Source organism: Schistocerca cancellata, chromosome 1, assembly GCF_023864275.1.
Source record: "Schistocerca cancellata isolate TAMUIC-IGC-003103 chromosome 1, iqSchCanc2.1, whole genome shotgun sequence".
Taxonomy (NCBI): domain Eukaryota; kingdom Metazoa; phylum Arthropoda; class Insecta; order Orthoptera; family Acrididae; genus Schistocerca; species Schistocerca cancellata.
In genome coordinates this window covers 252,247,745-252,273,168 of record NC_064626.1, presented here as the reverse complement: position 1 = coordinate 252,273,168, position 25,424 = coordinate 252,247,745, and the positions used below count along the sequence as shown (strand labels likewise).

General features: G+C 41.3%; 1 protein-coding gene across 10 annotated transcripts in view; it reads left to right on the top strand.

Moving 5' to 3' along the window:
- Positions 1-21,628, top strand: part of LOC126170411 (peroxisomal acyl-coenzyme A oxidase 3-like) — a 97,555-nt gene extending 75,927 nt beyond the window's left edge. For all 10 annotated transcript variants that reach the window (XM_049920725.1, XM_049920724.1, XM_049920729.1 and 7 more), the window contains 4 exons: positions 1,185-1,424; positions 9,735-9,868; positions 20,358-20,490; positions 20,679-21,628. In XM_049920725.1, the coding sequence (XP_049776682.1) occupies positions 1,185-1,424; positions 9,735-9,868; positions 20,358-20,490; positions 20,679-20,935 (764 nt within the window). In that variant the 3' untranslated portion in view covers positions 20,936-21,628. The remainder of the gene's footprint in view (positions 1-1,184; positions 1,425-9,734; positions 9,869-20,357; positions 20,491-20,678) is intronic.
- Positions 21,629-25,424: the final 3,796 nt, after the last annotated feature.

The window sequence follows — 25,424 nt, the reverse complement described above, 5'->3', positions numbered from 1 at the left end:
GAACCATGGCAATGACTGTAACGGAAGACGCCACAAGAAGACACCCTATCAACAGAGTGAGTGATTATTAAAAAAAAACTTATGTTAACATCAGACCAACAAATGAATCAAATATTCCCTCATATTAAGATAAGGAATCCACAGTTTTTGGGAATCATCATTACAGGAGATGAGACCTGATGCTATCAATACAATCCAGAGACCAAGCAACAGTGAATTGCTTGGTGTTCATCATCTTTCTCACGTAAAAAAAATTGCCTTTTTCAATAGCAGTGACTTGATTCGTCATGAATTTCTACCTGAGGGTCAAATTTTCAACATGGAATCTGATTTATGCTATACAATAGGAGAGCAGGGGAACATTTTGTAATTAATACTGTAACAATTTAGTTTATGTAACAGAAATATTATCAGTGGAATGTACAAGATGGAATAACTAGAGTATGAAATAGGATAGGATAGGTGTTGAGTGGAAATAGGCACATTGAATGAAGCGTGCTAAATATTATCAGCTATCTGCCGAAATCCATCATCAGATGTAGACAAAATGCACACACACACACACACACACACACACACACACACACACACACGGACGGACGGACGGACACGGCCATGCCCATCTAGGGGCAGTCAGGAATTAACGATCATGTGTGAATGCATGTTTGTTTTGCCTACATCTGATGAAGGATTTAGTCTGATAACTGATAATATCCAGCAGTCTTTTATCAATGTGCCTGTTCGCCACTCAAGACCTCCTCTATGTGGAAAGTAGCAATCTATCCTATTTCATATTCTTAATATAATTTTATGAATAGCAGTGCCAATATCACAAAAACTGGTAACTGGCTAAAGTGGGGGCTTAATTGCTCAACAGCAGCTGTCATTACTTCATCTATACCTGTTTTCTGCTCCCACCTGGAAGTACCGTTATCTACCAAAGAATCTGTTGCACCTGCCCAACTTTGATACGATCATCACAGTCCTGGAAGCTCCACAAAATCATCTCCCCATATTAAATCCACCAAATAATACTTACTTTAAGAAGACAGGTTTGTATTCATCAGTGTAATAGATTCCTGATTCAACAGATATGTTTTGTCTTTTGTACATAATGTGTTTCTTTCACTTTTCATAAGTGGTGTAAACTGCTAGAGTCATTCAATCATTGCTTCTCTTTTCAGTTGCTGGCATAGGTGACATAAGAAATGATAATGATGGAGAGCATGTATCTGCTCACTGTAGTAGTACTGTACTGCGCCAGTGTAGTGAGTGGTTGCTGGAAATATGGTCAAAGAACAAGAAAGGTGGGCTACCTTTCTCTAGTTCTGCACTTGGATCACTAGCATTCATAAGGGAGCACACTGACCTAATGACTAAACATTTCAGAGCTAAGTCAGTGAATGACACAATTGTTCCAGAAGGTAAGTGACTGCATTTACAATAAGAGTGTAGGCAAAACACACATCCTTAGGATGTAGAATAATGAGTGGCCTTGGTACCTGTTAGAACCGTATTTGCAGTTGGAAGTAAGAGTTCTCCAAACAGACCTTGTGAGAATCTTTATTGGTAAACAATATTCTGCACAGCCAGAGACAGAGTACATTAATGCTCGACACTAACAAACTCTTCACAAATTCTGAAACAAGCAACCAACTGGCAGTTCCTGCACATTGAAAAACTTAATCACACCTGTTGCTAGTGGTTCAGTTATCTCTAATTGTGCACTGAGGTGTAGAATATCCTACTCAAAATCCAACCCTAATTCCCCTCCCCCAAATAGTGCTATGTTACCCTCTTAGCTTATGCAGTATCCTACCCCATCTTTGTGCTGTTGCTGCTCCCAATTCTGATTCCCTCAGATCATTCTGTGTGCACAACCCATATGAAAAACAGCCTCATACACTAACCCACCATACACTACTGCAATTCACTGACAGGAATTTTCAACCTAATCAAAGTTTTTTTTTTTTTTTTTTAGGGCGCACAACTTCAATGGTCATTAGCGCCCTGACTACGTTAAGAATGCACCGCGAGGCACAAGTTTAAAACAACAACTAAAAGGGAAAACACGATATAAGACAGACTGACAGGCATAGGATTAAAAAACAGCATCATCAAATGTCCTTATAGAGGTTTGTCAAATTGATAAAATGAAGAACACGAGCAGCTGCTCGTGGGTCATCCGCTAAAATGGCATCGAAAGTACTTGGCAGGTTAAGATCTAGACGCAGTGTGTTAAAATCTGGACAGGACATTAAAATGTGTGGAACCGTCAGCAAGTGCCCACATGGGCAGAACGGCGCCGGCGCAGCCGTCAGCAGATGGCGATGGCTGAACCGGCAGTGTCCAATTCTTAACCGGGCCAAAACTACCTCCTCCCGCCGAGAAGGGCGTGAGGAGGACGTCCAAGCCACGGGAAGAGGTTTTAAGGCCCGAAGCTTGTTGTCTGTAAGTGCAGCCCAATCGGCATGCCACAGCGATAAAATGCACCGACAAATGACCCTGCTAAAATCGGACGAAGGGACACAACAAGAAGCCGTCCGAGGCTGGAGGACCGCAGCCTTGGCCGCGGCATCTGCAGCTTCGTTTCCAGGGATACCGACATGGCCAGGAACCCACATAAAGCTAACCGGAGAACCGACGTCCACCAGCTGCTGAAGAGAGCGTTGGATCCGGTGTACGAAAGGGTGAACCGGGTATGGATCACTGAGGCTCTGGATGGCGCTCAGGGAGTCGGAGCAGATGACATAAGCAGAATGTCGGTGGCGGCAGATGTAAAGAACAGCCTGGTAGAGGGCAAAGAGCTCAGCTGTGAAGACCGAACAATGGCCATGGAGCCGGTATTTGAAACTTTGTGCCCCGACAATAAAGGAACACCCGACCCCGTCATTGGTCTTAGAGCCATCTGTATAAATGAAAGTCATGTTGATGAACTTCGAACGAAGTTCCAAAAAACGGGAGTGGTAGACCGAACCGGGGGTAACCTCTTTTGGGAGCGAGCTGAGGTCAAGGTGAACGCGGACCTGAGCCTGAAGCCAAGGTGGCGTGTGGCTCTCGCCCACTCGAAAGGTTGCAGGGAGTGAAAAATTAAGGTGTTGGAGGCGACGAAAGCGAACTCCAGGGGGTAGCAGGGCAGAGACATACAACCCGTATTGACGGTCGAGAGAGTCGTCAAAAAAGGAACGATAAGACGGATGGTTGGGCATTGACAGTAGCCGACAGGCATACCGACAAAGCAGTATATCGCGCCGGTAGGTGAGTGGCAATTCGCCAGCGTCAGCATGAAGACTCTCTACGGGACTAGTATAAAATGCTCCGATCGCAAGTCGTAAACCCCGATGTTGTATGGAGTTGAGGCGGCGTAAGATGGATGGCCGTGCAGAGGAGTATACGAAGCTCCCATAATCCAGCTTGGAGCGGACGATCAACCGATATAGACGAAGTAGGACGGTTCGATCACCTCCCCACGACATACCACTGAGAACACGGAGGACATTTAAAGAACGGGTACAACGGGCGGCCAAATATGACACATGTGGAGACCAGCTAAGTTTCCTGTCAAATGTAAGGCCTAAAAATTTGGTTGTCTCCACGATTGGGAGAGCAATGGGACCGAGTTGTAAGGACGGTGGGAGGAACTCTTTGTAGCGCCAGAAGTTAATACAGACCGTCTTCTCGGCAGAAAAACGGAAGCCATTGGCGACACTCCAGGAGGAAAGACGGTCAAGAGAACGCTGAAGACAGCGCTCCAGGACACGTGTACACTGCGCGCTGCAATAGATGGTAAAATCGTCCACGAAAAGGGAGCCTGATACATCAGCTGGGAGGCAATCCATTATTGGATTGATCGCGATGGCGAAGAGAGCGACACTCAAAACTGAGCCCTGTGGCACCCCATTCTCCTGGCGAAAGGTGTCTGACAGGACAGAACCCACACGTACCCTGAACTGTCGATCCATTAAAAAGGAACGAATAAAAAGAGGGAGGCGACCGCGAAGGCCCCATGTATGCATGGTGCGGAGGATGCCCGCCTGCCAACAGGTGTCGTAAGCCTTCTCCAAATCAAAGAACACAGCCGCGGTTGGGCGCTTCCGCAAGAAGTTATTCATAATGAAGGTCGACAAGGTAACCAGATGGTCAACAGCAGAGCGGCGCCTACGAAATCCACATTGTACATTGGTAAGTAGGCATCGAGACTCGAGCAGCCAAACCAATCGAGAGTTAACCATTCGCTCCATCACTTTACAGACACAGCTGGTAAGCGAGATAGGTCGATAACTGGAAGGCAAGTGCTTGTCCTTCCCCGGCTTAGGAATCGGGGCAACAATAGACTCGCGCCAGCATGCGGGAACATGTCCCTCAATCCAGATGCGATTGTATGTACGAAGAAGAAAACCTTTACCCGCAGGAGAAAGGTTCTTCAGCATCTGAATATGAATAGAATCAGGCCCTGGAGCGGAGGACCGTGATCGGCCAAGTGCGTTTTCGAGTTCCCGCATGGTGAATGGGGCATTATAACTTTCACAATTCGAGGAGCGGAAGTTAGGTGGCCTAGCCTCCTCTGCCTGTTTGCGGGGGAGGAAGGCAAGGTGGTAATGAGCGGAGCTCGAAACCTCTGCGAAAAAGCGGCCGAAGGCATTGGAGACAGCCACAGGGGCCACAAGGACGTCATTCGCGACCTTCAAGCCAGAAACTGGTGAGTGGACCTTAGTGCCAGATAGCCGGCGCAGGCTACCCCAGACAACAGAAGAAGGAGTAAAACTGTTGAAGGTGCTTGTGAAAGCAGCCCAGCTGGCTTTCTTGCTTTCTTTGATAATACGACGACACTGAGCACGTAATCGTTTATAATTGATACAATTCGCCACTGTAGGGTGGCGTTTAAATGTGCGTAAAGCACGTCGACGAGCACGTAAAGCGTCTCTACATGCTGCGGTCCACCAGGGGACCGGTACGCGACGTGGAGAAGAAGTAGGGTGAGGGATGGAATATTCAGCAGCAGCAAGAATGACTTCCGTGAGGTGTGCGACCTGACGATCGCAGCTTGTGAAGGTTTGATCCTGAAAGGTCGCCCTAGAAGAGAAGAGCCCCCAGTCTGCCTTGGAGGTGGTCCAACTAGAGGAGCACGGAGAGGGGGTATGCTGCAGGAGATGGATAACACATGGGAAGTGGTCGCTCGAATATGTATCAGAAAGCGCATACCACTCAAACCGGCGTGCAAGTTGGGGAGTACATATAGAGAGGTCTAAATGGGAATAGGTGTGAGATGTGTCCGAAAGAAAAGTAGGGGCGCCAGTATTGAGGCAGACAAGATTGAGCTGGTTGAAAAGGTCTGCTAACAAGGAGCCCCTCGGGCATGATGCTGGAGACCCCCAAAGGGGATGGTGGGCATTGAAGTCTCCAGTTAACAAAAATGGTGCAGGTAGCTGAGCAATAAGTTGCATCATGTCTGCCCTGGTAACGGCAGATGACGATGGAGTGTAAACGGTACAAAAGGAAAACGTAAAAGTGGGGAGAGTAATGCGGATGGCAACTGCCTGCAGGCTGGTGTGCAACGTGGTGGGATCGTAGTAAATATCATCCCGGACCAGCAACATAACCCCTCCATGAGCTGGGATACCCACCACAGGGGGTAGGTCAAAACGCACAGAGGTGTAGTGTGCCAAGGCAATTTGATCGCATGGGCGTAGCTTCGTTTCCTGGAGGGCTACGACGAGCGGACGGTGCAAGCGGAGCAGCAACTTCAAGTCCTCTCGGTTGGAGCGAATGCTGCGAATATTCCAGTGAATAAGTGCCATCGTAAGAAAAGGAAGATGAAAGAAGGGGTCACCTCGAAGGCCGCTGAGGGCCTGGCTTCGAGCGAGCACTGCCGCCACTATCAGTAGGCGGACAGTCATCGTCCATTGGGTCTATAGGTTCATCGGCCATCTCGGGAGGATGGCCGGGAGGGGGAGCTTCCTCCGCCGGTGAACGGCCAGATGTACGGCTACCAGCGGTGTGGCCAGGCGAAACGGATGACGGCCTGGGGCGGCAACCGCTGGGTGGCGCAGGAGAAGAAATGCGCCGTGGCGGAGAAGGAGAACTGTGCTTCCTATGAGCCTTTTTGGAAGGACGTTTGGTGGAAGTACCGGTCGAAGGCTGGGAGGTCGAGGTACGTAGGAAGTCTGCACGGGATGGTTCCTTCTTGAAGGCCCGTGCATCTGACTTCGGGGTCTTCGTCTTAGCAGAAGCTGATGAAGGGGCTGGTGTCTGTGGGGTGATGGGAGGAAGAGGAGACGTCGACCGCGCGATCTTAGCACTGGCCGAACGGACGACCGTGGTGCTGAAAGTCAGATCGCATGTCTGGGTTGCTACCTCCCTGGTAGTCCGAGGAGAGGCGAGGACAGTACTGTATTTCCCCGCTGGGAGCAGCGCGGGCTTCCTACTAGCCAATAGCTTGCGAGCAGCCGAGGTGGACACTTTCTCTTTGACCCGAATTTCTTGGATACAGCGTTCTTCCTTATAGACAGGACAGTCGCGGGAGGATGCGGCATGGTCACCCTGACAGTTCACACAATGAGGAGACGGAGGTGGACAGTCACCCTCATGGGCATCCCTGCCACAAGTGACACATTTAGCCGCATTGGAACAAGACTGGCGAGTGTGATTGAAACGCTGACACTGGTAGCAGCGCTTAGGTGTCGGGACATAGGGGCGAACAGAAATAACCTCGTAGCCCGCCTTGATGCGCGATGGCAGCTTAACACTATCGAAGGTCAAGAAAAGTGTCCGGGTCGGTACAAGGTCATTGTTGACCTTTTTCATGACCCTATGGACAGCCGTCACACCCTGCTCAGCGAGGAAAGATTGAATCTCCTCGTCAGTCAATCCGTCGAGGAAGCTAGTATAGACTACACCACGAGACGAATTCAAAGTTCAGTGGGCCTCCACCCGGACAGGGAACGTGTACAGGAGTGTGGCCCGAAGCAGTTTTTGTGCCTGAAAGGCACTCTCAGTTTCTAGTAATAAGGTACCGTTACGCAACCTGGTACAAGATTTGACAGATCCGGCTATGGCATCTACGCCCTTCTGGATAACGAAAGGGTTGACAGAGGAAAAATCCTTTCCGTCCTCAGATCGAGAAACAACAAGGAACTGTGGGGCTGGCGGTAGTACTTTTGTCACTGGTGGCTGGTCACGTTTCCGTTTTTGGGCAGAAGTCGAAAGAGATGGAGTAGAATCCATTGCGGAGGAATCCCCCATGATTGCCAGCATCTCCAATGGCGCGCTCCTTCCTTGTGGGGACCCTCTCAGAGGGCACTCCCGCCTTAGGTGAATGTTTACACCTCAGGTCACACCTCCCGAGAAACAGACGGAGGGACCAATCGGCATGGTCAGAGGGTATCAGCTCAGGCAATCACCCCTCCCCGGGCCTGGCCTTTACCAGGGGGTACGCGCGTGCCTTACATGTCTACCCAGGGCGGGGAATTACGCGTTACCCCGTCACCGGCTACGCGTGCGAACGCGTGGGTCGGCCTTTGGGCACGCACAGGGAGGAAGGAAGAAGAGTAAAAAGAAGAGAGAGAGGGAGAAAGAGGACAGACTGTCTCAAATGCCGAGGCGGAGACCAGAGAAGGCAAGGAGAAGAAGGCAATGAGAAGGCAAGGAGAAGAAGGCAATGAGAAGGCAAGGAGAAGAAGGCAATGAGAAGGCAAGGAGAAGAAGGCAATGAGAAGGCAAGGAGAAGTCAAGGGAAAGAGTAAGGAAGACAGTGAGGTGGAGAAGAGCAAAGAAAGGAACCAACAAAAGGAAGGAAGAAACGAGAAGTGAAAAACCAAAAAGACCACAATTATAGGTCGTGGAACCGTCCGTCTCCAGACGCAGGCGCTAACTACCCCCGTGAGGGGGATGGACTCCTTTTAGTCACCTCTTACGACAGGCAGGAATACCTCGGGCCTATTCTAATCCTCGGACCCGCAGGGGGGCTAATCAAAGGTAGGGCCATATGTGTAATCAGGTACATCCTTCCATCTGTACTGCAATTATTGTGCAATTCTCCATGTGGTGTGATAACTAACCCACTGTTGAACAACTTTATGGTTAACTGCTTACTCAACCATCCAAAGGTGTACACCACCAAATTGGATCTGCCCCCCCCCCCCCCCCCTCCCCGCCCCATCTTGCCAGTACCAGTACTATACCAGTTTCTGTGAACTGTCCAGATGAGAACACCCTCCAAAACATACTCCATTATTATAGTCTCCATATTCTAAACTTTCAACTTTCACTAGTTCCCACTCTCAGCTTTTAAACTCTCTTATCTTCATTCTGTCCTCCCTCTATCTATCATTTTCTCTTCTATTGTGTTCCTTCCTTGACTCGGTACTGCCCACCCTTACATTGCTCTACCCCTTCTATTTTTTTATTGCCACCATAAATAACCCCCCCCCCCCCCACACACACACACACCTTTTTACCTCTTGTTTTCTACACTTCTGTCTGCCTGGGCAACCACTCATAACCAGCACCCTTTTTTGTTTTATTTTATTTATTTGTTTATTTATTTTTGCCTTGAATATCTATTATCACATCATACCTCTCATGCATTCATTTTAAAAAAAAAATATAGATTAATTGTACAGATAGCTGCTATCTACTGGTTATCAGGGCATCTCCAGTATTCGTGAGTGTCATATCCAGCAAAAAAGTTTACGTATGCATTTGCTGTATTAAAAATGCAATTAAGTCTGTTTTGTCATTCTGTGATGATCCACTGTGAATATGGGACAGCGACCTGTCAAATATTTACAAAGGAAAATCGCCAAACAGCCATATGTTTTGACAAGTTATTTTATTTAGACTACCAGTTTCAGCATCTCAGTTATGTCATCTTCAGGCTCCTATGCACTCTGTGTATAGACAACCAGATATATCGACATTTGGATAACTGTAGCCATCAATATCTGGATTCTGTGAATTCATTTTTGGAGTGTTTACTTCCAAGACTTGACAACAACTTGCTGAGATGCTGAGACTGGTTGTCTAAATGAAATAACTTCTTGAAACATATGGCTCTTTGGTGAATTTCCTTGGTAAAAATGTTTTGTCATTTGTGCCTTCATAATAACAAGACCTACAAATATAACACAGATCCTGTCACACCACACGATGACAGAGAATATAAGTTGGAAAAATGTTTCCTCTGTATCTTGTGGGTTTTTTGTGATCACTGGTGGTTATTATACATAATTAATTCTATTCTGTGTAAACTGGATTCATCCATAAATAGTGTTTTTGGAAGCAAATCACAAATGGTACTTAATCAGTAACAAACTTAAAATCAAGCACTATTGTTTATAATGTAACAATGTTGCACACACAAGCTTTCTGCACACAATTCTTGCCATGCCTATGTCCACTGAAGAAAGGAAGGGGTTTAATGACCCTTTGACAAGTTCATTAGAGACTGAGCACAAACTTGGATCTCATAAAGGATGATAAAGGAAATTGGTCGTTTCCTTTTCAAGGGAAACAACCTGACATTTTCCTTCAGCAACTTTTGGAAGAACCACAGGAAACTGAGCCTTACCACTGTGCCACCTCACCTGGAGTGTCCATCAAACCTTTAGAAAAGCAGAGAATCACTGCCTGCTAGTTGCAGGACCTCAATCGATTATGTTAACATGTTGCTGTCACTGCACATTTCATTTTTTCAGCTCTCTGAAGTTATTGCTAAGCGTGTATCTCCATTACAGAATTGCTGCAAACATATCGTTGGCTAGTATGTTGGCTGCTGCAGGCAACAGAAGAGAAACTAAGGAAACAAGGCCGTCAGCTTTCTGAATGTGAAGTGTTCTGTGCAGCACCACTGGCAAGAGCATATATCGAAGTAAGTTTGTTGTGTAGCTGTAAAGTCTTGTAATAGCATATGTGTTATTACTAAAAGATAGTGATACCATTCTAACTGTTGTGTTGGATCTCTTTGATTTTCTTCATGCTTAAAGGATTTAAAGTCAGTGCCAAGATATCAGTTTCATTAAAGCAGTATGGCACACTTCCAAAAAACACTAAAAAATTGACTTTGAAGATTTGATGATCCAAGGGCAGAATTAGTGCAAGAATTGACAATAATAGAGAACTGAAGAACCCTGATAGTGTAACATATTCATTTGTTATAAGTACAGCTGGATTGATACAATTTATACCTCACAATCTCTAGCTGATGGAGTTCTAGCTGACTGCCTTCCGTGACCACCCAGCATATCACATCCAACAGAGTGTTTTTACGGGAAGAGGAGCATGGCAAACTAAATGCATTATCTTGCAAGATCCTTAGTTGACATCTTTGATAGTACAGAATTGGAACAGGATGCTAGTTACATGCCACACAGTACCTTAGTTTTACAGTGGCAAAATCACACACAAGAATTTTATTTCTTAGCATTACATCACTTATACAGTGACCTTGCTGATTTACTTGGCAGATTAAAGCCAAAATCATTAATATAACCAGGAAACACAGCTGGATTCAGAATTAGATCAAGGGGCATCACATGCATGTGGGAACACGTCACCATGACAGGAGCTGCAAATAATATGTAGGAATCTAATAGAGAACTATCAGTAAAATGACAGATTTGTACCTTGCATTTCATTTAATGCAAGCAAGTGAACCATGAAGCAACATTTCATCAAGCAGTCCTCCGCTGAACTTAATGGCTGCACTGTTTTTGAGGAATGGCTGGAGAAGATAGGTAACCTGAGAACAATTACAGAGACACAAAAATATAGAATTCATGAGATCCTTTTCAAAAGAAGAATTGCTCTGTGTCCTCAAAAATGGCTCCACAGAATGAGTTTGCAGGAACTGACAGCCGGTGGCTGAGATTAAATTATTTACAGAATGGCAAATGTCTAGTCAAAAATGGTGTTGCAGGAAATGATAGAACTGTATCAAAAGACAGCCAATCCGAGACGCAAAATGACTGACGCTGTAGCGGAATATTGAGATCTTGAGAAGCTCACACACTCCTGGTGGTCACTTTTTCAGACCTTCAAAAAGTGTACAACAGACTCAAATAGAACTCCCATTTCCATGTCACATATAAACCAGGTTTTGACAGAGCATTTACCACTGTAAACAAATGTATGCTCACTGCTAGAACCAAAATCATTTGACATCTTCACAGCCCATATCCAACTCTGAAGGGGCTGTCCTTTGTCAGCCTGACTATGCCCCAGACCTTTAAGAACCCTGCTGAAGTGCCTGTGAGATGAACTGTCAGGAATTAGCATCTTTGGTGCAAAAACTGTTGTGCACTTTTATGCTAATGACCTTAGCAGTTCACTGAACAGCCAAGACTGTGACACGTGAGTTGAACAAATCATAGATGAGTATCAGCACACAAAAATAAATCTGCCATTATCACCCTGGGTCCAACAGTTCAACGTGATAATGTGAGAACCAATAGAATGCAGTTGACTCAAGATGCCAATTGCTTAATGGTCATTATAGCTATGCAAGAAGACAAGATAGAACAGTATTAGAGAGGAAAAGTATGACTAATTGAATCTTTGTTATGGAAATAGCATCTGCACTACTTGAACCTTACATTCTTGTGAAATTCAGTCACATTGCAACTATCTTCCGTATGCCATGCAGTTTTGCAAGATAGGTCATGGCATCAATGGTGTAGCAGACATGGAGTCCAAATCTTTTTCAGATTACCCTTTTTACAATTGTCTTCCCCTCTACCACAGTAGAAGCCTTGGCTTGCACAACCTTTGTAAACACTGTATGGCCTCACATATTTATTAATAACAACAATGGTAGTAGAACAGGGAGATGGTTCAGTACATGTCAGTCTATAGATGCCAGGTTGCCAATAAACCTCGATATAGTCCGATCAGCACAAACTATTAGGGGTGTTCAAAAGAAAATTGCAAAGCAACACTGCAAGTATAATTGAAGTATTTATTCAAAAGTAATCACCGGAGGCTTAAGCACAATTATCCCACTGTTTCATGAGCCAAAGGATTCCCTGTTCCAAGAATTCATGTGCCCAGTCCTCCACTGAGTCCTTAATTTTGTTATCTGAGATGAAGCACTTCCTTTTGCAACCAAACACATCGAATTTGCAGGATGAGATGTCTGGGATGTGGGACAATTGCAGCCACACTACAGTTGCCTGAGACTGCAGTCACATGTGTGTGAGTTGTGTTTATGTTTGTGTGTGTGGGGGGTGGGGGAGGCAGGAGGGCACCTGTTTTTAATGAAGACTTACGGGCCAAAAGCTTTATTTGTGACAGTCTTTTTGTTATGCCTATGTGCGACTCAGCATCTCCGCTTTATGGTGAGTGGCAACTTTCCTTTTCATAGTATTGTTACATTCCATCCTGGATTTTTCATTCTTTTACTTTATTATTTGGAGCTTAATTACAAAGATCAAAACATCCTGCAACAGCCAATGATGTGACTTTGGTTTGTAGTGTGGATTGCTCCCCTCACAATCAGCACCATTATCACCTTGTGGTCAGACTGGATACTTTTTTGTGCCACCAAGCATAATGATTATGTTTGGCTAACAGGAATTCTGACATTTTTGTAATTATATTCAGTAGAGCAACTGTACAAAAATGCCTTGAACGTTATTGACTTCAACATTCGAACTTCAGGAAGCAATCAAAAATGGTTCAAATGGCTCTGAGCACTATGGGACTCAACATCTTAGGTCATAAGTCCCCTAGAACTTAGAACTACTTAAACCTAACTAACCTAAGGACATCACACACACCCATGCCCGAGGCAGGATTCGAACCTGCGACCGTAGCAGTCCCGCGGTTCCGGACTGCAGTGCCAGAACCGCTAGACCACCGCGGCCGGCAGGAAGCAATCCAGAGGCAACAAAAAACAACTTTTTCATAATTACATATATGTTGTTCGTGATGAGCTCGTACTAGAACAAAGAGCAGAGGCTTCTGCAGCCCTTGGTGTCTCACCTACTTAACGAAATGGGGTGGGGGGGACTGACATACCACTGCAACTAGGAGGTTACAGTACAGCATTTCATATACACCTGTGTGTTATTCCAATCCTGTAAACAAAACTCAAGATGCTGGAGGTCAGGTAACGGTACTATTTTGACATATTTATTAGGAAAAGTACTTGTTTTAGAATGCGCAAGAGTGCTGTCGTGCCAGAAGTTCAGTGTGGCAGATAGGTCATCATTAAGTTGCATACAGAATGTCCACAATTTTGAGCTATTAATTCAAAATCATCAACTAGTTGGTCAAGAAATTATTTAAAAAATGCATTTAATGCCAATATAATCACAGATCTCCTGAGAGGTTTTGTCATTTGTGTCTGTAAAACAACAAGGCTACAAATGCACCACTTGTCAAGTACCACCACACAATGAAACAGAAACGAAGTTAGAAATATGTTTCCTCAGCATCATGTGTGACTTAATTCTCATTAGGTACCTGTTAATTTTTACTTGAATTCTATAATTATTATCAAATTTAACTCTCAAATACAAATACTGAACCTTAATTTTTTTAGTAAAAAACATGGTTTTAATTAGCAGTAGCATGAAAATGTGAGTATTCATACTAAATTAAAATTTGTTGACAAAAATGAAAATATTATTTCACCATTATTGTGATCAAAATACTTTTTCATTGAAACAGTGGAATAACAACAATTGTGTTACAATTTTTAAGTGTTTCATATCACGTAGTTAATTCAATTTAGCATAATTTTTGCATTAACACAGTAATTTTTTACCAACTTTAATATCCGAATTAAGATTTTTTAAAAAAATTTGTTATTGTTTGATTAAGTTACTTAATAATTTCCTTTGTTTACCTGGGGCAGCTTGAATATTTACTATGAGATGCACTATTGATTTGTGACATTCTAATTATGCATGGTCACAGTTATTGAACTATGTGGGAAAAAAAAACCATAAATTAGCTAGAAACTACTGCGTGAGCACACTTAATTCAACATGTAAACATCACTGCAGATATTCAGATGTTTGATCTGCCTGCTGTCATTGACAATGATGTGGCACAGACAAATAGCAAAATTCTGCATAACCCAATGAAGTGTCGAAACATCGATGCTGTCGATGACCTGAATGGCTGTTTTCAGCTCAGAAATGGTTTTGGTGTTACTGCTTTACACCTTGTCTTTAATACAGTCCTACAAAAAGAAGTTGCATATGTTCAGATCTGGAGAATAGGGTGGCGAATCAAGGCCCATGCCAATGGCCTCTGGGTACCACAGAACCAGAATGCGGTCGCCAGTGCTCCTCCGGGACATCAAACACTCTCCTCCTTTGATGGGGTTGAACCCTGTCTTGCATGAGCCACATCTTGTTGAAATGAGAGTCACTTCAGATAATGTGGATGAAATCATCTTCCAAAAACTTCACGTACAGTTTGCTGGTCACTGTGCCATCAAGGGATATCGCACTGGTTATTCCGTGACTGGACATTGCACACCACACAGTCACCCCTTGAGAGTGAAAAGACTTCATGATCACGAAATGTGGATTCTCAGTCCCCCAAATGTGCCAATTTTGCTTATTGATGAACCCATCCAAATGAAAGTGGGGTTTGTCATTAAACCAAACCATACTAACTCCCTTCATGCCCCATGACCAACCGTGCAGTTTGAAAATCCTAATGCAGGCTATGATTTTATTTCATAGTTCAATAATTCTTACCATGTATATGGGTGATGTATTTCACTGCTATGTTCACCGCATACTGCTCGATGTGCTGTAATGCAAAGGTGAACTGAATGTACTATATCAATCGCCCTCACTCGTTCCACTTCATGATGTCTTAACAGCCAGTATTGTCCTGGAGTGGAATAAATGAACCACAGCCTTCATCAGGATTTCAACATCCTTTCACCATGCCCAGAAATTAGTAACATCTGACCCAAAATCCTTCCCACCCCTCCTAAAGTCAAATTCTGGTGTCTACCCAATTCACAAAGTCCTAGTCCATCCTTACATGTCGCCTACTCCTATCCCCCAGCCACATAGGTCATATCCTGATGGAAGACCCAATGTGAGACCTGTCACATTTCACCGCCCAGTGCATCCTGTTCCAGGCTTTTCATATCCCATTAGAGACAGGGCCACCTGCAAAAGCAATAATGTGATATACCAGCTCTGCTGCAATTTCTGCACAGCATGTTATGGGGGTATGGCTTCCAGACAACTGTCCACTCCAATGAATGGTCACTGCCAAACTGAAACCTAGAGCAGAGTTGATCCCCGAGAAGTGGAACATGCTGCTGAGCACACCATGCTCAATTTCAAAAGTCTCATCCAGCCATCCAGTTTTAGGTTTTCTGTGGTTTCCTTAAATTGCTGCAGGCAAATGCCAAGATGGTTAAAGTAAAAAGGCATGGCCAATTACCTTATCCATCCGTGAAACTTTCCAAGCTGCTTTCTGTGAAAGTTAACAGGATGTTAAAACCCTAATCTTCCTTCCTTTCCTCCAGCACCAGCTTTTCTGAAGTGCATGGATGCAACACACCCTTCATTCCTGTAATCCTTTTGGACTCAATCTCATGATAGCTCCCTGCCCCTCACATGCCTCCTACCTAAGGACCCTAATTTCACTCATCCTGACATGCATACGATCTTCCCTTTCCTCTTTTCTGCCACCCACTCCCCAGTCCATTCCCCCACATCATCATCATCATCATAATCATCATGTGCTGCATGAACTCACTAGTGTTGGTGTCTGTGTGTCTCAGTCCCATCCTGTACGTCTGCCGTCTCCCTCTGAATCATCAACTCACCAACCAGCCTTCCCACTGCTTCCTGCCTCCTGTCTCCCCTCTCCCACTCCACACAATTCCTCCTCTCACTCTAGGCAATCTATAGAACTTCAGTCCTGGCAGTGTGCATTCAGCTGACACATTGTACAGGTATGTGTGTGTGTGTGTGTGTGTGTGTGTGTGTGTGTGTGTGTGTGTTTGTTTGTTTGTTTGTTTTTCAGTTGTGTTTTTATGTCTGTCGATAACTCAAAACTTCTACTATCTGGTAAGTTGTTACCTTGGTGTCTTTACTCGTAAATTCTTTAGATTCTGTCAGAACTTCCCATACCATAAACATTATTTCTGCATTTGTATGTTATTAGCAATGCCATTGTTTACTCTGCATAAGTCATAATACATAAACTGATTAATGTGTCCCTAGATGTGAATATTTAAAATGACACATCTCTGCCAACAATTTCAGCACATACATACAAGATACAATATGCATAAGAGATTATTTAAAATTGTCATTCAGACTCAAGAATGAAAGGGACTCACGTTTCACCTCAAGGAGAGACGTGCCTCCCCCTCCCCAAAACAGAGGGAGGGAGAGGGGTCTCTGTCTTCCCTCTGAGTGACCTGCCTTCCCTTTTTAACATTTACCAAACTATACCTCTCTCCTATCCATGGAAGGAATTATCAGTTACTGGAAAGTAGGAAGTCAGCCTGTCTAGCAGTATTAAAAATTTCGCCCCCTAGCCAGAAATTCTGTTTCGTAATTTTATAGTTTTCTGGAGTGAGTTTCCCTTTTGATACAAGACTGTGTAAACTGTCTTTCAGCATACAAATTAATACTTCATGTATTGCTGTTAACCTTTTATTTTTAGATTATATTCCACAGTTAATAGCTTTGACTCTGTTATTATAAATAATTGCATAGTACATTAATTATAATAGTTTGTATGAAAGACTGTAGTTTCAAGGATATACCATTTTATAAAACTGACATATTGAGTTGCATGGACTGACATGCCCATTCCAAGTTTTTTTATGATATAAATGTTATAATTTATTTTGTCAGTACTTATTTCCTTCTTTATAATTTTCCATATTGCTTTTTATTTATTTTCCAAGTTTTCAATAAGATACTACTAACAGGGGATTCAAAGAATGGAGAAACAGTGTTCTTTCCACTGTGGACACCTTTGTGAATCTAGAGGACTAACTTTTAATCCATAAATCTTGAGACCAGGTCAGTTCTTTTAAAATTTTCCCAGTCATCCCAGAGTAATTAATACAGTTCTCATAACATTCTTGAGCTACAGTATAACTTTGGTTGCTGTCTGGACCTTACCTTGGTGCTTCCTGTTAAAATATCTCTCTCATTCATAGCTACTGCATCTGTATCATCGAAAAGTCCAGTTTCTTCAAAAGGGATATCACTCATGGGCAAACTTCATCATATAAAAACTTAACATTGTTGGCTGTCATATGTACAAAATATTGAGCACAGATAAACAATATACAAGGTAGGAAGCTAAGAAAGGAAACCGCAGATATATTTAAAGCACATAATTACATCGGCATGTGGTTTCCGCTAAGTTAAAGGGTACGGGCAGTGAATTTTTTGACATATGGAAGTAATTTTTAATGTTTATTGTTGTTGAATTATTGACACTTTTTAAAAATATAGATATATAGTTTTTACGTGGCACTGGAAAGAGGATTACAGAAAGTATGTAATGTGACCAAATCATAACAAGATAATAGCGCTGCAAGACACTGTCAGGTTGTTAAGAAAAGAGATCCCACAAATATATCGTTCATCTGTTTTTTATCTAAATGCTAGCCTTGAGCAGTGATGCATGCTGTAAAACAATTTCAGCGGACAATATACGTATAGAATTTCATCTGGACTTGTCCCTGCACAGGCCCCAGCTATAAGGCAATTCATATCTTTGGCAGTTGTCATTGTTTGCTTGTAGACATTTTAATTTTCCACATAAATGAAAGTGCAGAGCTGTATAGGTCATTTTGTTTTTCCTGAAGGACTGGCCCAACAATCTCCAAACGTTCTGTTAAGAGGGTCTGTGATTATCTGTGTAGAATGGGTGGGATATCAATCATGTTGGTACCATATAGATTCCCTTTTGTCCTGTGAAATGTCTTGCAACAATTGTGCCTTTTCTGTTGGGCATGGTAGATACTCATTTTCATTGAGTCCCATCAGTAAAACAGTCACCAATTATGTGATTCTTGAGAAGTGCCCACCACTTGTTGATAGGCCAAGGCTGTTATTTTTGGAAATTTGTGGTCAGTTCCTGTGGGACCAAACTGCTGAGGTTATCAATCCCTAGGCTTACACACTACTTAATCTGACTTAAACTAAGTTACACTAAGGACTCGAACCTCCAATGGGAGGAGACGTGTGAACCATGGCAAGGCGCCGTAGATCGTGCAGCTACCCCAATCGACTGGCTGTTATTTATTCATTTCTCTCAGCCAGTGTAACAGTAGTGTGTTTTGCAAACATTGATTTGTCCAAAGTTCGTAAAGGATTCTTCATCTGTAAACAAAATTTCGCACAGAAACAGAAGATCTCTTTGTAGTTTTCATAGACACCATTTACAGAACTGTAACAAATTTTGAAAGTCATTCATTTGAAGCTGTTGATGGAGAAAAATGTGGAAAGGGTCAAGTGCATATAATTAATTTTTACTCTGCAACAGAGTGTGCACTAACCTGAAACTTCCTGATGGATTAAAACTGTGTGCCAGACCAGGACTCAAACCTGACATCTTTGCCTTTCGTGACTGAATTATCCTAGCATGATGAACAACCCACCTCACAGCTTTACTTTTGCCAATACCTCATATCTCTTATCTTCTAAAGTTGACAGAAATTCTCCTGCAACCTTGTGGGACTAGAATGCCTGGAAAAAAGGATAAGCTGTGAGGGCAGGTCATGAGTCATCCTTGGATGATTAGTTGCTGGAGCACTTGCTCACAAAAGGCAAAGGTCCCAGGTACAACTCCCAGTCAAGCACACAATTTTAGCCTGCCAACAAGTTTCAGGATTAAGGGTGTTGGGTTGTAATATTCACAGGACATTTCCTTGGCTGATCTCAGTCACACATCACACTGCTTCAGAGTGACATGTGGATTGTGCATTACTGCTGCTAAAATGGATGTTATATTCCTCTAATCGATTCCTATACATTTTTGTTGACATATTTTATTCTTACCTTTCAGCATACAGCTACATCACTGCCCTAACAGTTTGGTGACATTCATCTTAAACTTCACTTTTTGTCTGCACATTGTGAAAGTCTGAATAGCTTGATCACTCCAGCAGCAAAGCAAAGACTGATAGGTTTCAAGTACACAAGCAAACATACCAACTATACTGAGTTATATTATATAGTGAGTTATATGTTTGCATACATTTGGTACAGTAGGGCAATTGTTTGTGTCACTGTTACATTGTTACTGTTTGATCAAGCTACACAACTTATATCACTAAAGCTCTCTTCGAATGCTCTTTCCAATTGTACACAATAAAGTACACAGTTCCATAAAAAATAACAAAAGTTCAAAATACGCCACTGTTATAATTCAGCAGCTATGATATTTTATTAATGCCTGTCAGGAAATTAGCAACATGTTCCACTATAACTTCTTGAAAACCACACATTGATGTGAGTGTAGTTGTGGTGGCCTGTTTTAACTACCTCACTGTATATATGTCACACAAAGTGGAGCTGCAATACACATTCTGTGACAATGTGAAAGTTAACATAATGTTTGCAGATAGTTTAGACACTTTCTCCCACTACTACTGTTTCAAATCACTACAGTTGGACTGGCAGATCAACACACAAATGGTTTCCATTATATGCATGCCATTAATTAACATATAACGGCTTTTACTGTATTTCTTTCAGAATTCATATTTTTTCCAAACCACCCCACTCATCTTGAAAATTTGTATGAGTCTTTTGATAACTATGCCCCATCTTTGACTAATCTACCATATATCTCAGGCTTTTTACTGACCCTCTTGTTTTTTTTAACTTATCTCTTATTATTGTGTTAATTTATTTTTAACTGTAATTTTTACTGTTCTGCCCCTCTTCATTCTGTACTATTGTTATGCCTTTGACTTCCAAGTGACTTTTCTATTTAGATTTCAATAAATTTTCCACTTATCACCCTCTGCTATACTTCTAATATTGTTTTGGTAACTGCCTCTTTTTCCTCAAACTTAACTGTATTGCATTTAATTGGCAGAAATGTGAAAAAATATAGTGCTCATTTTTAAGTTAAAAATACACAAAAATAAACATGCTTAAACTGCCACTTTGCCAGAGGAAAAAGAAATAAGCACTATTCGATCAGTTATTGAAGAACTATTTTGAGTGAAAAAAAAGTTTATGGCTTGTGGTTAAAAACCTTGAAGGCAAAACTCAATTTCAGAAGTCTGTATATGCACTTGTGCTTGTTGAATATAAAGTGATTCAAGAAATTCATAGATTACTTTGTTTTCAGTACCTAGTAAAGCCACTGTCAATAATATTAATCTTCTGTTTCAGCACTTTATCTTGCAGAAATTTGTGGAAAAAGCAAACAGTGCAAACAATCATTCTGTGAAGGTTGTTCTTCGTAAACTGTGTTCCCTGTATGGTGTATGGTCTCTTGAAAAGCACCTGCCCTTCCTCTACCAAGGTACATACAAGATAATGAAATGTGATGAATAAGTTACTAAAACTATACCTTATAATAGAAACTGAGTAGCGGAACTACAATAATTTGCAATGAGAAAGTTATAGTTAATACCTTTGCTCAGACACTATGAGAATTACTTACATCTTATCTCACTTCTGCTGTTTATGACTAGTAATTATTTTTAACAGGTGGCTACATGAGTGACCGTGAGCCAGCACATTTCATACAAGAAGGCCTCTTACAACTCTGTGAACAACTGAAATCTGAAGCTATTAGTCTGGTGGATGTTCTGGCCCCTCCAGATAGGCTTTTGTCATCTGTGTTGGGACAGTCTGATGGACATGTATATCGTAATATGCAAGCTTCATTCTTCAGCAATCCACAGACCTTTGAACGGCCAGCTTGGTGGAAAGATGTTGTGTTTTGGCAGCACTCAAAACTCTGAAGAATTTTCTATGAAATGGCTTGAATTTCATATTTGATGTTCATATACAAAATAATTCACTCTCAGGTGATTGGAATTATGTATATAAATTAGTTTCCTCATGCACAAAGAACAGTATCCCTACTGCCTATTTATAAAACATTAAGTTGGCTTAAAACTGGGACTTACATATTCATATTTTTTATAGAAAACCTTTCACAAACATTCTTTTACAAAAAGAAACTTAAATCAGTTACTTGAACTGGAGATTATATGAGAGAGACACTTTTAGTATCACTTCAAAATGTGTCCCAGTGTCATGCGGAGCTTAAGAAACAAGTAGCTCTCACTTTCTGCAGTCCCAGTGTTAGACGTATAATGGGAGGTGTATGAAACTGCTTACATGTGAATAAAAAGAGACAGAAGGAATTCATGTTTTAGTACAGCAACCAATATGGTTGTGATTCATTTACTCTGAAGATACATTTTGAAGTCAGAAATAAGATTGATAATATCTGCCACTTGAATGTTTAATTCTTACTACTGAAAAAGAAAGTGGTCAATAGAAAGATTTGTACAAAGCTATATTTTTAATAAGAATATATTTTTTATATGTGGTGAAATAAAATTTTATATTTGTCTATTTTTAAAGGGGGTATTTTTGTACACTTGAACAATTATGTGATTGAATAAATAATATATTTTGCTGTTGGATTTCTGCCTGTTGGCTAGCCACGTGATTATATTTGTCATAATTTAAGTTAAATTTTGATGAGTTATGATACTTCTCCATCTGTTTCTACATCAGTGGTATTTCCACTTCAGTAATAGTACTTTTTTATATTTGGTACCAAAAAGTTGCTTTCTCTGAAATAGACTGGATCATCAGGAAATTTACATTTATGTACATTTGTAGATTATTAGAACAATACTATGAAATACTAGTATACATGCGACCAAAGGGGTTGAAAACTTTTATGTTTGATGTACATATTGGTTACTGACGTGCACAGAATAACATACAAAAACCAACTGAGCACAATATGACTTTCAACAGTGAAAACAGTACACATAAAACCCACTAAAATACAGTACACAGCATCTTATGTGGTTTACAAGTTGTGTGTAAAGTTTTGATCCCCTTACAGTACATTGTATGTAGTACACAGCATCTTATTTGATGTACAAGTTGTGTGTAAATTTTTGATCCCCTTACAGTATATTATATGTAGTAGTAGGGCCAGAGATCTCTCTCTATGCATACAGTACATAAAAATTTTTACCGGATGTTGCATGATGGAAAATTAAAGTTCAGATAATTAAGTCTAGAACACAGAATTTTCTTCTCTAAAATTGCTTCACTAGAGAAAGTCACATAGCAGTTCCTACTTAAGAAAATTACAAGGGTTCAAAAATAAAGGAATAAGAGAAATTCAGTTCCTATATATTAACATTGCCTGGTTCAAAAATTACTTATAAAGGGTGATCAAAAAGTTTCCATCCAGAGTCAGTATGCCGATCAGGCAAAATTGCCATGAGCATTGAGGCAATTGTCCCATCAATGCACCATGTTGAAGATACTCATTTGGTAAAACACTGTATCCTTCTAAGTGAAGAAATCCATAACTTCCTCCTGTACATTCTCATCTGACAAGAGTCTTCAGCCCTTCAAGGTCTTTTTGCAGGGATCAGAGGCATGATAATCACATGGGGAGATATGGATATAGGTCAGTTGCTCAGTAGTGTTGCACTTGAGTTGGTGTAACTTCTGCATTATAACATTTGCAATATGAGGACATGTGTTGTTATGAAGCAGCAGCACCCTTTGTCACATTTGTTTTCAACAGATATGATGTCCCATATGCATTCTTCATTCTCAAACTGATGCCTATCACAGATGCCCTCTAGCAGTCAACAAAAGAACAATTGCACATTGGTCCTGTTTGGAAGCAATTGGTAATAACGTCTCCGTAGTTCATGTTCCCGCATTTGCCTCGCACATGATTGCCAAATTCATCTCCTGCCCACATGTCAGTACTTCTGTACTCATGTTGGAATAGCAGTACATTGCATATATGATTAATAATATTTGTGCCTACACCAGCTAAATGTATTCGAATGAAATATATGGGAAGCTGATGCTTTCTAGTTATATTAAATAGCTACTGTTCATTTGAAACTGGTAGCTTAATATATACGTAAATGGTATTTTTCAAAGAAAATAGTTATGTATATCTGTTACAATAAAGGTCTGTTTGTGTTACACTACTACTTATGATGCAGTTTATTCTAAACATTGCTGTTTGCTACATAATTAGAAATTTTCACTCCTGAATCTAGGCAATCCGGTAATTTTTAGGTGTAGTGGCTGATGGAGATTTATTTATAATTCTCTTTCGAGTTTGTAGGGATTCCCAACTACGTGGTTTATATTAGATGGGGGGTTGTTGAATACCTTAGTGACAGAGTATGGAACTCCTATTTGAACCCATATACAGAGGCAGAGTCTGCATAATAATTATTTTGTGTTTTGTAGTGTGATTATGGAATTCATAATTCAGCAGAAACTGATTTTTATGATCGGCAACAGATACCATTAAGAAGTAAATGCTCAAGGAAGTGAGCATAATAACTCCAAGACCCTTAACACATTGACTGCTGCACATTTAACACTGGATGTTTCACCATCAGGCCAGCAATCAAGCATAACACTCTGCTCTGACCAGTGATGGCCTCATGGCAGTCAACGTGTTTAAGAGGTCTCCATAAGATGTACAATCATCTCTTTTACACAATATTATTATTGCCTGCTTTTGGTCAATAAATATTTATTTACTTTAGGTGCATTTCTCCATAATTCCATAAGACCACAGAAAGTGAAGGTATGTAAAATGAGCAAGTTGACACACTTGGTTTAGATCAGCAACTTTAGGTGCAAAGCTTCTCAAAGGTCTTTTGCACCATTCCCCATCACCCTATTTTAATTTGTTACCCAGCTGAATCCCAAGGAACTTTGCATGCATGCTATGTTCCAATTTGGGTACGGTCAACAATGGATATTTCTAGTACTACTGGGTCTTTTTTGCTTCTTTGAAATTGCATAATATGACTCTTTATGAAATTATGACATTGACTTCAGTGAACCAGTTATATGCCTGTTCAACTATCATTTGGTTTATGTCTGATAAGATTCACTATGGGGCCTTGTTAGCATACTTGTACCAGCAGCAGACATTGCAGTTGTGGAACCATTGTTTAAAGATCATTTGTAGCCTATTGGTTAAGAACAAGAACGGACCCAGTACCAGTCTTTGTAGTCATCATATGTTTTGTTCCCCATTTGGAGTTTACTTTTATTCCTGTGACATAATCTATCACTATAAACTTCTGCTTTCTGTTAGGTAAGACTTTTATGCAAGAGGGATCCCATTACATTTTAGTTTGTCTAGTAGATTTAATGATTCTCACAATAAAAGGTATTTACAGGTCACAGAATATATGTAGATGGTAATTTTTTCATGTTTGTTTCTGCTAGGACTTGGTTTCTGAGCTCTTGCATGACTTTCTCTATTGAGAATCTTTTGCAAAAGTCAAACTGAGAGATTTGCGACAACAATGAGGAAGTAATCACTGACTCTGGTGGACAGTGATTTCAGTGTGTGATCATTTTTGCCAGTTATGTTTTGAGCACTTAACTTCACTCACATCACTATTTTTATTTGTTTCTCGATTAATAATGTTCCATACTGTTTTATTCCCGGGTGTTCATTTTTTGTATGTTTTAATTAAATGTTTTTTTAATGCCATACCAGAAGATTTTACAGTGCTAGTGGTAATGGAGTTTCAGTTTTTGGGTAAGCTTGTCCTCTGTACTAAGTAGAGCTCTCTTCCAAGAACAAGATACATTAACCCAATGTTTTATACAGCCAGCTCACAGGTTTCAAGTCCATTATTACACTGCCTATAGTAAAACAGGCTGAGCAATCTATATTTCTTCTTCTTTGGTAATAGATGGCATGACATGTTGTATACCACTGGAAAGCTGAGAAATCGATCTGTTTAGTGGTGTATAACACTGTTAGGTTTATCTCCCCCCCCCCTCCCTCCCACCCATAAAAAAAAAATAAAAAATAAAAAAAATAAATAAATAAACCCTCCATAAATTGTGTAGTGTGCAAAGCAAGGAAGTAGAAAATTATGTAAGACAAAATATGCTGATTTTTAATAAAGGTAAATATTAAATATAGGGTCGACTGTGGGGAAAAATATTAGTAAGTCATGGGTTAGTCCCAAGAGCTATCCATCTCTTGTTCCCGGTTCCATTAAATATTACTCTACTTTGTTTTAAGGGGAAACAAGACTCAAAGAAATGCAGGAAGATGTTTAAGGAAGAACTAAATTTTCTATTCACACCTTCTAAGTCTCTTCTCAGTTTTCTTCATGCATTTTCTCCATAAAGGTGTTGATCAAGTCACTTTTTATAGCTCTGTCATACAATAGTTGTCTTCTG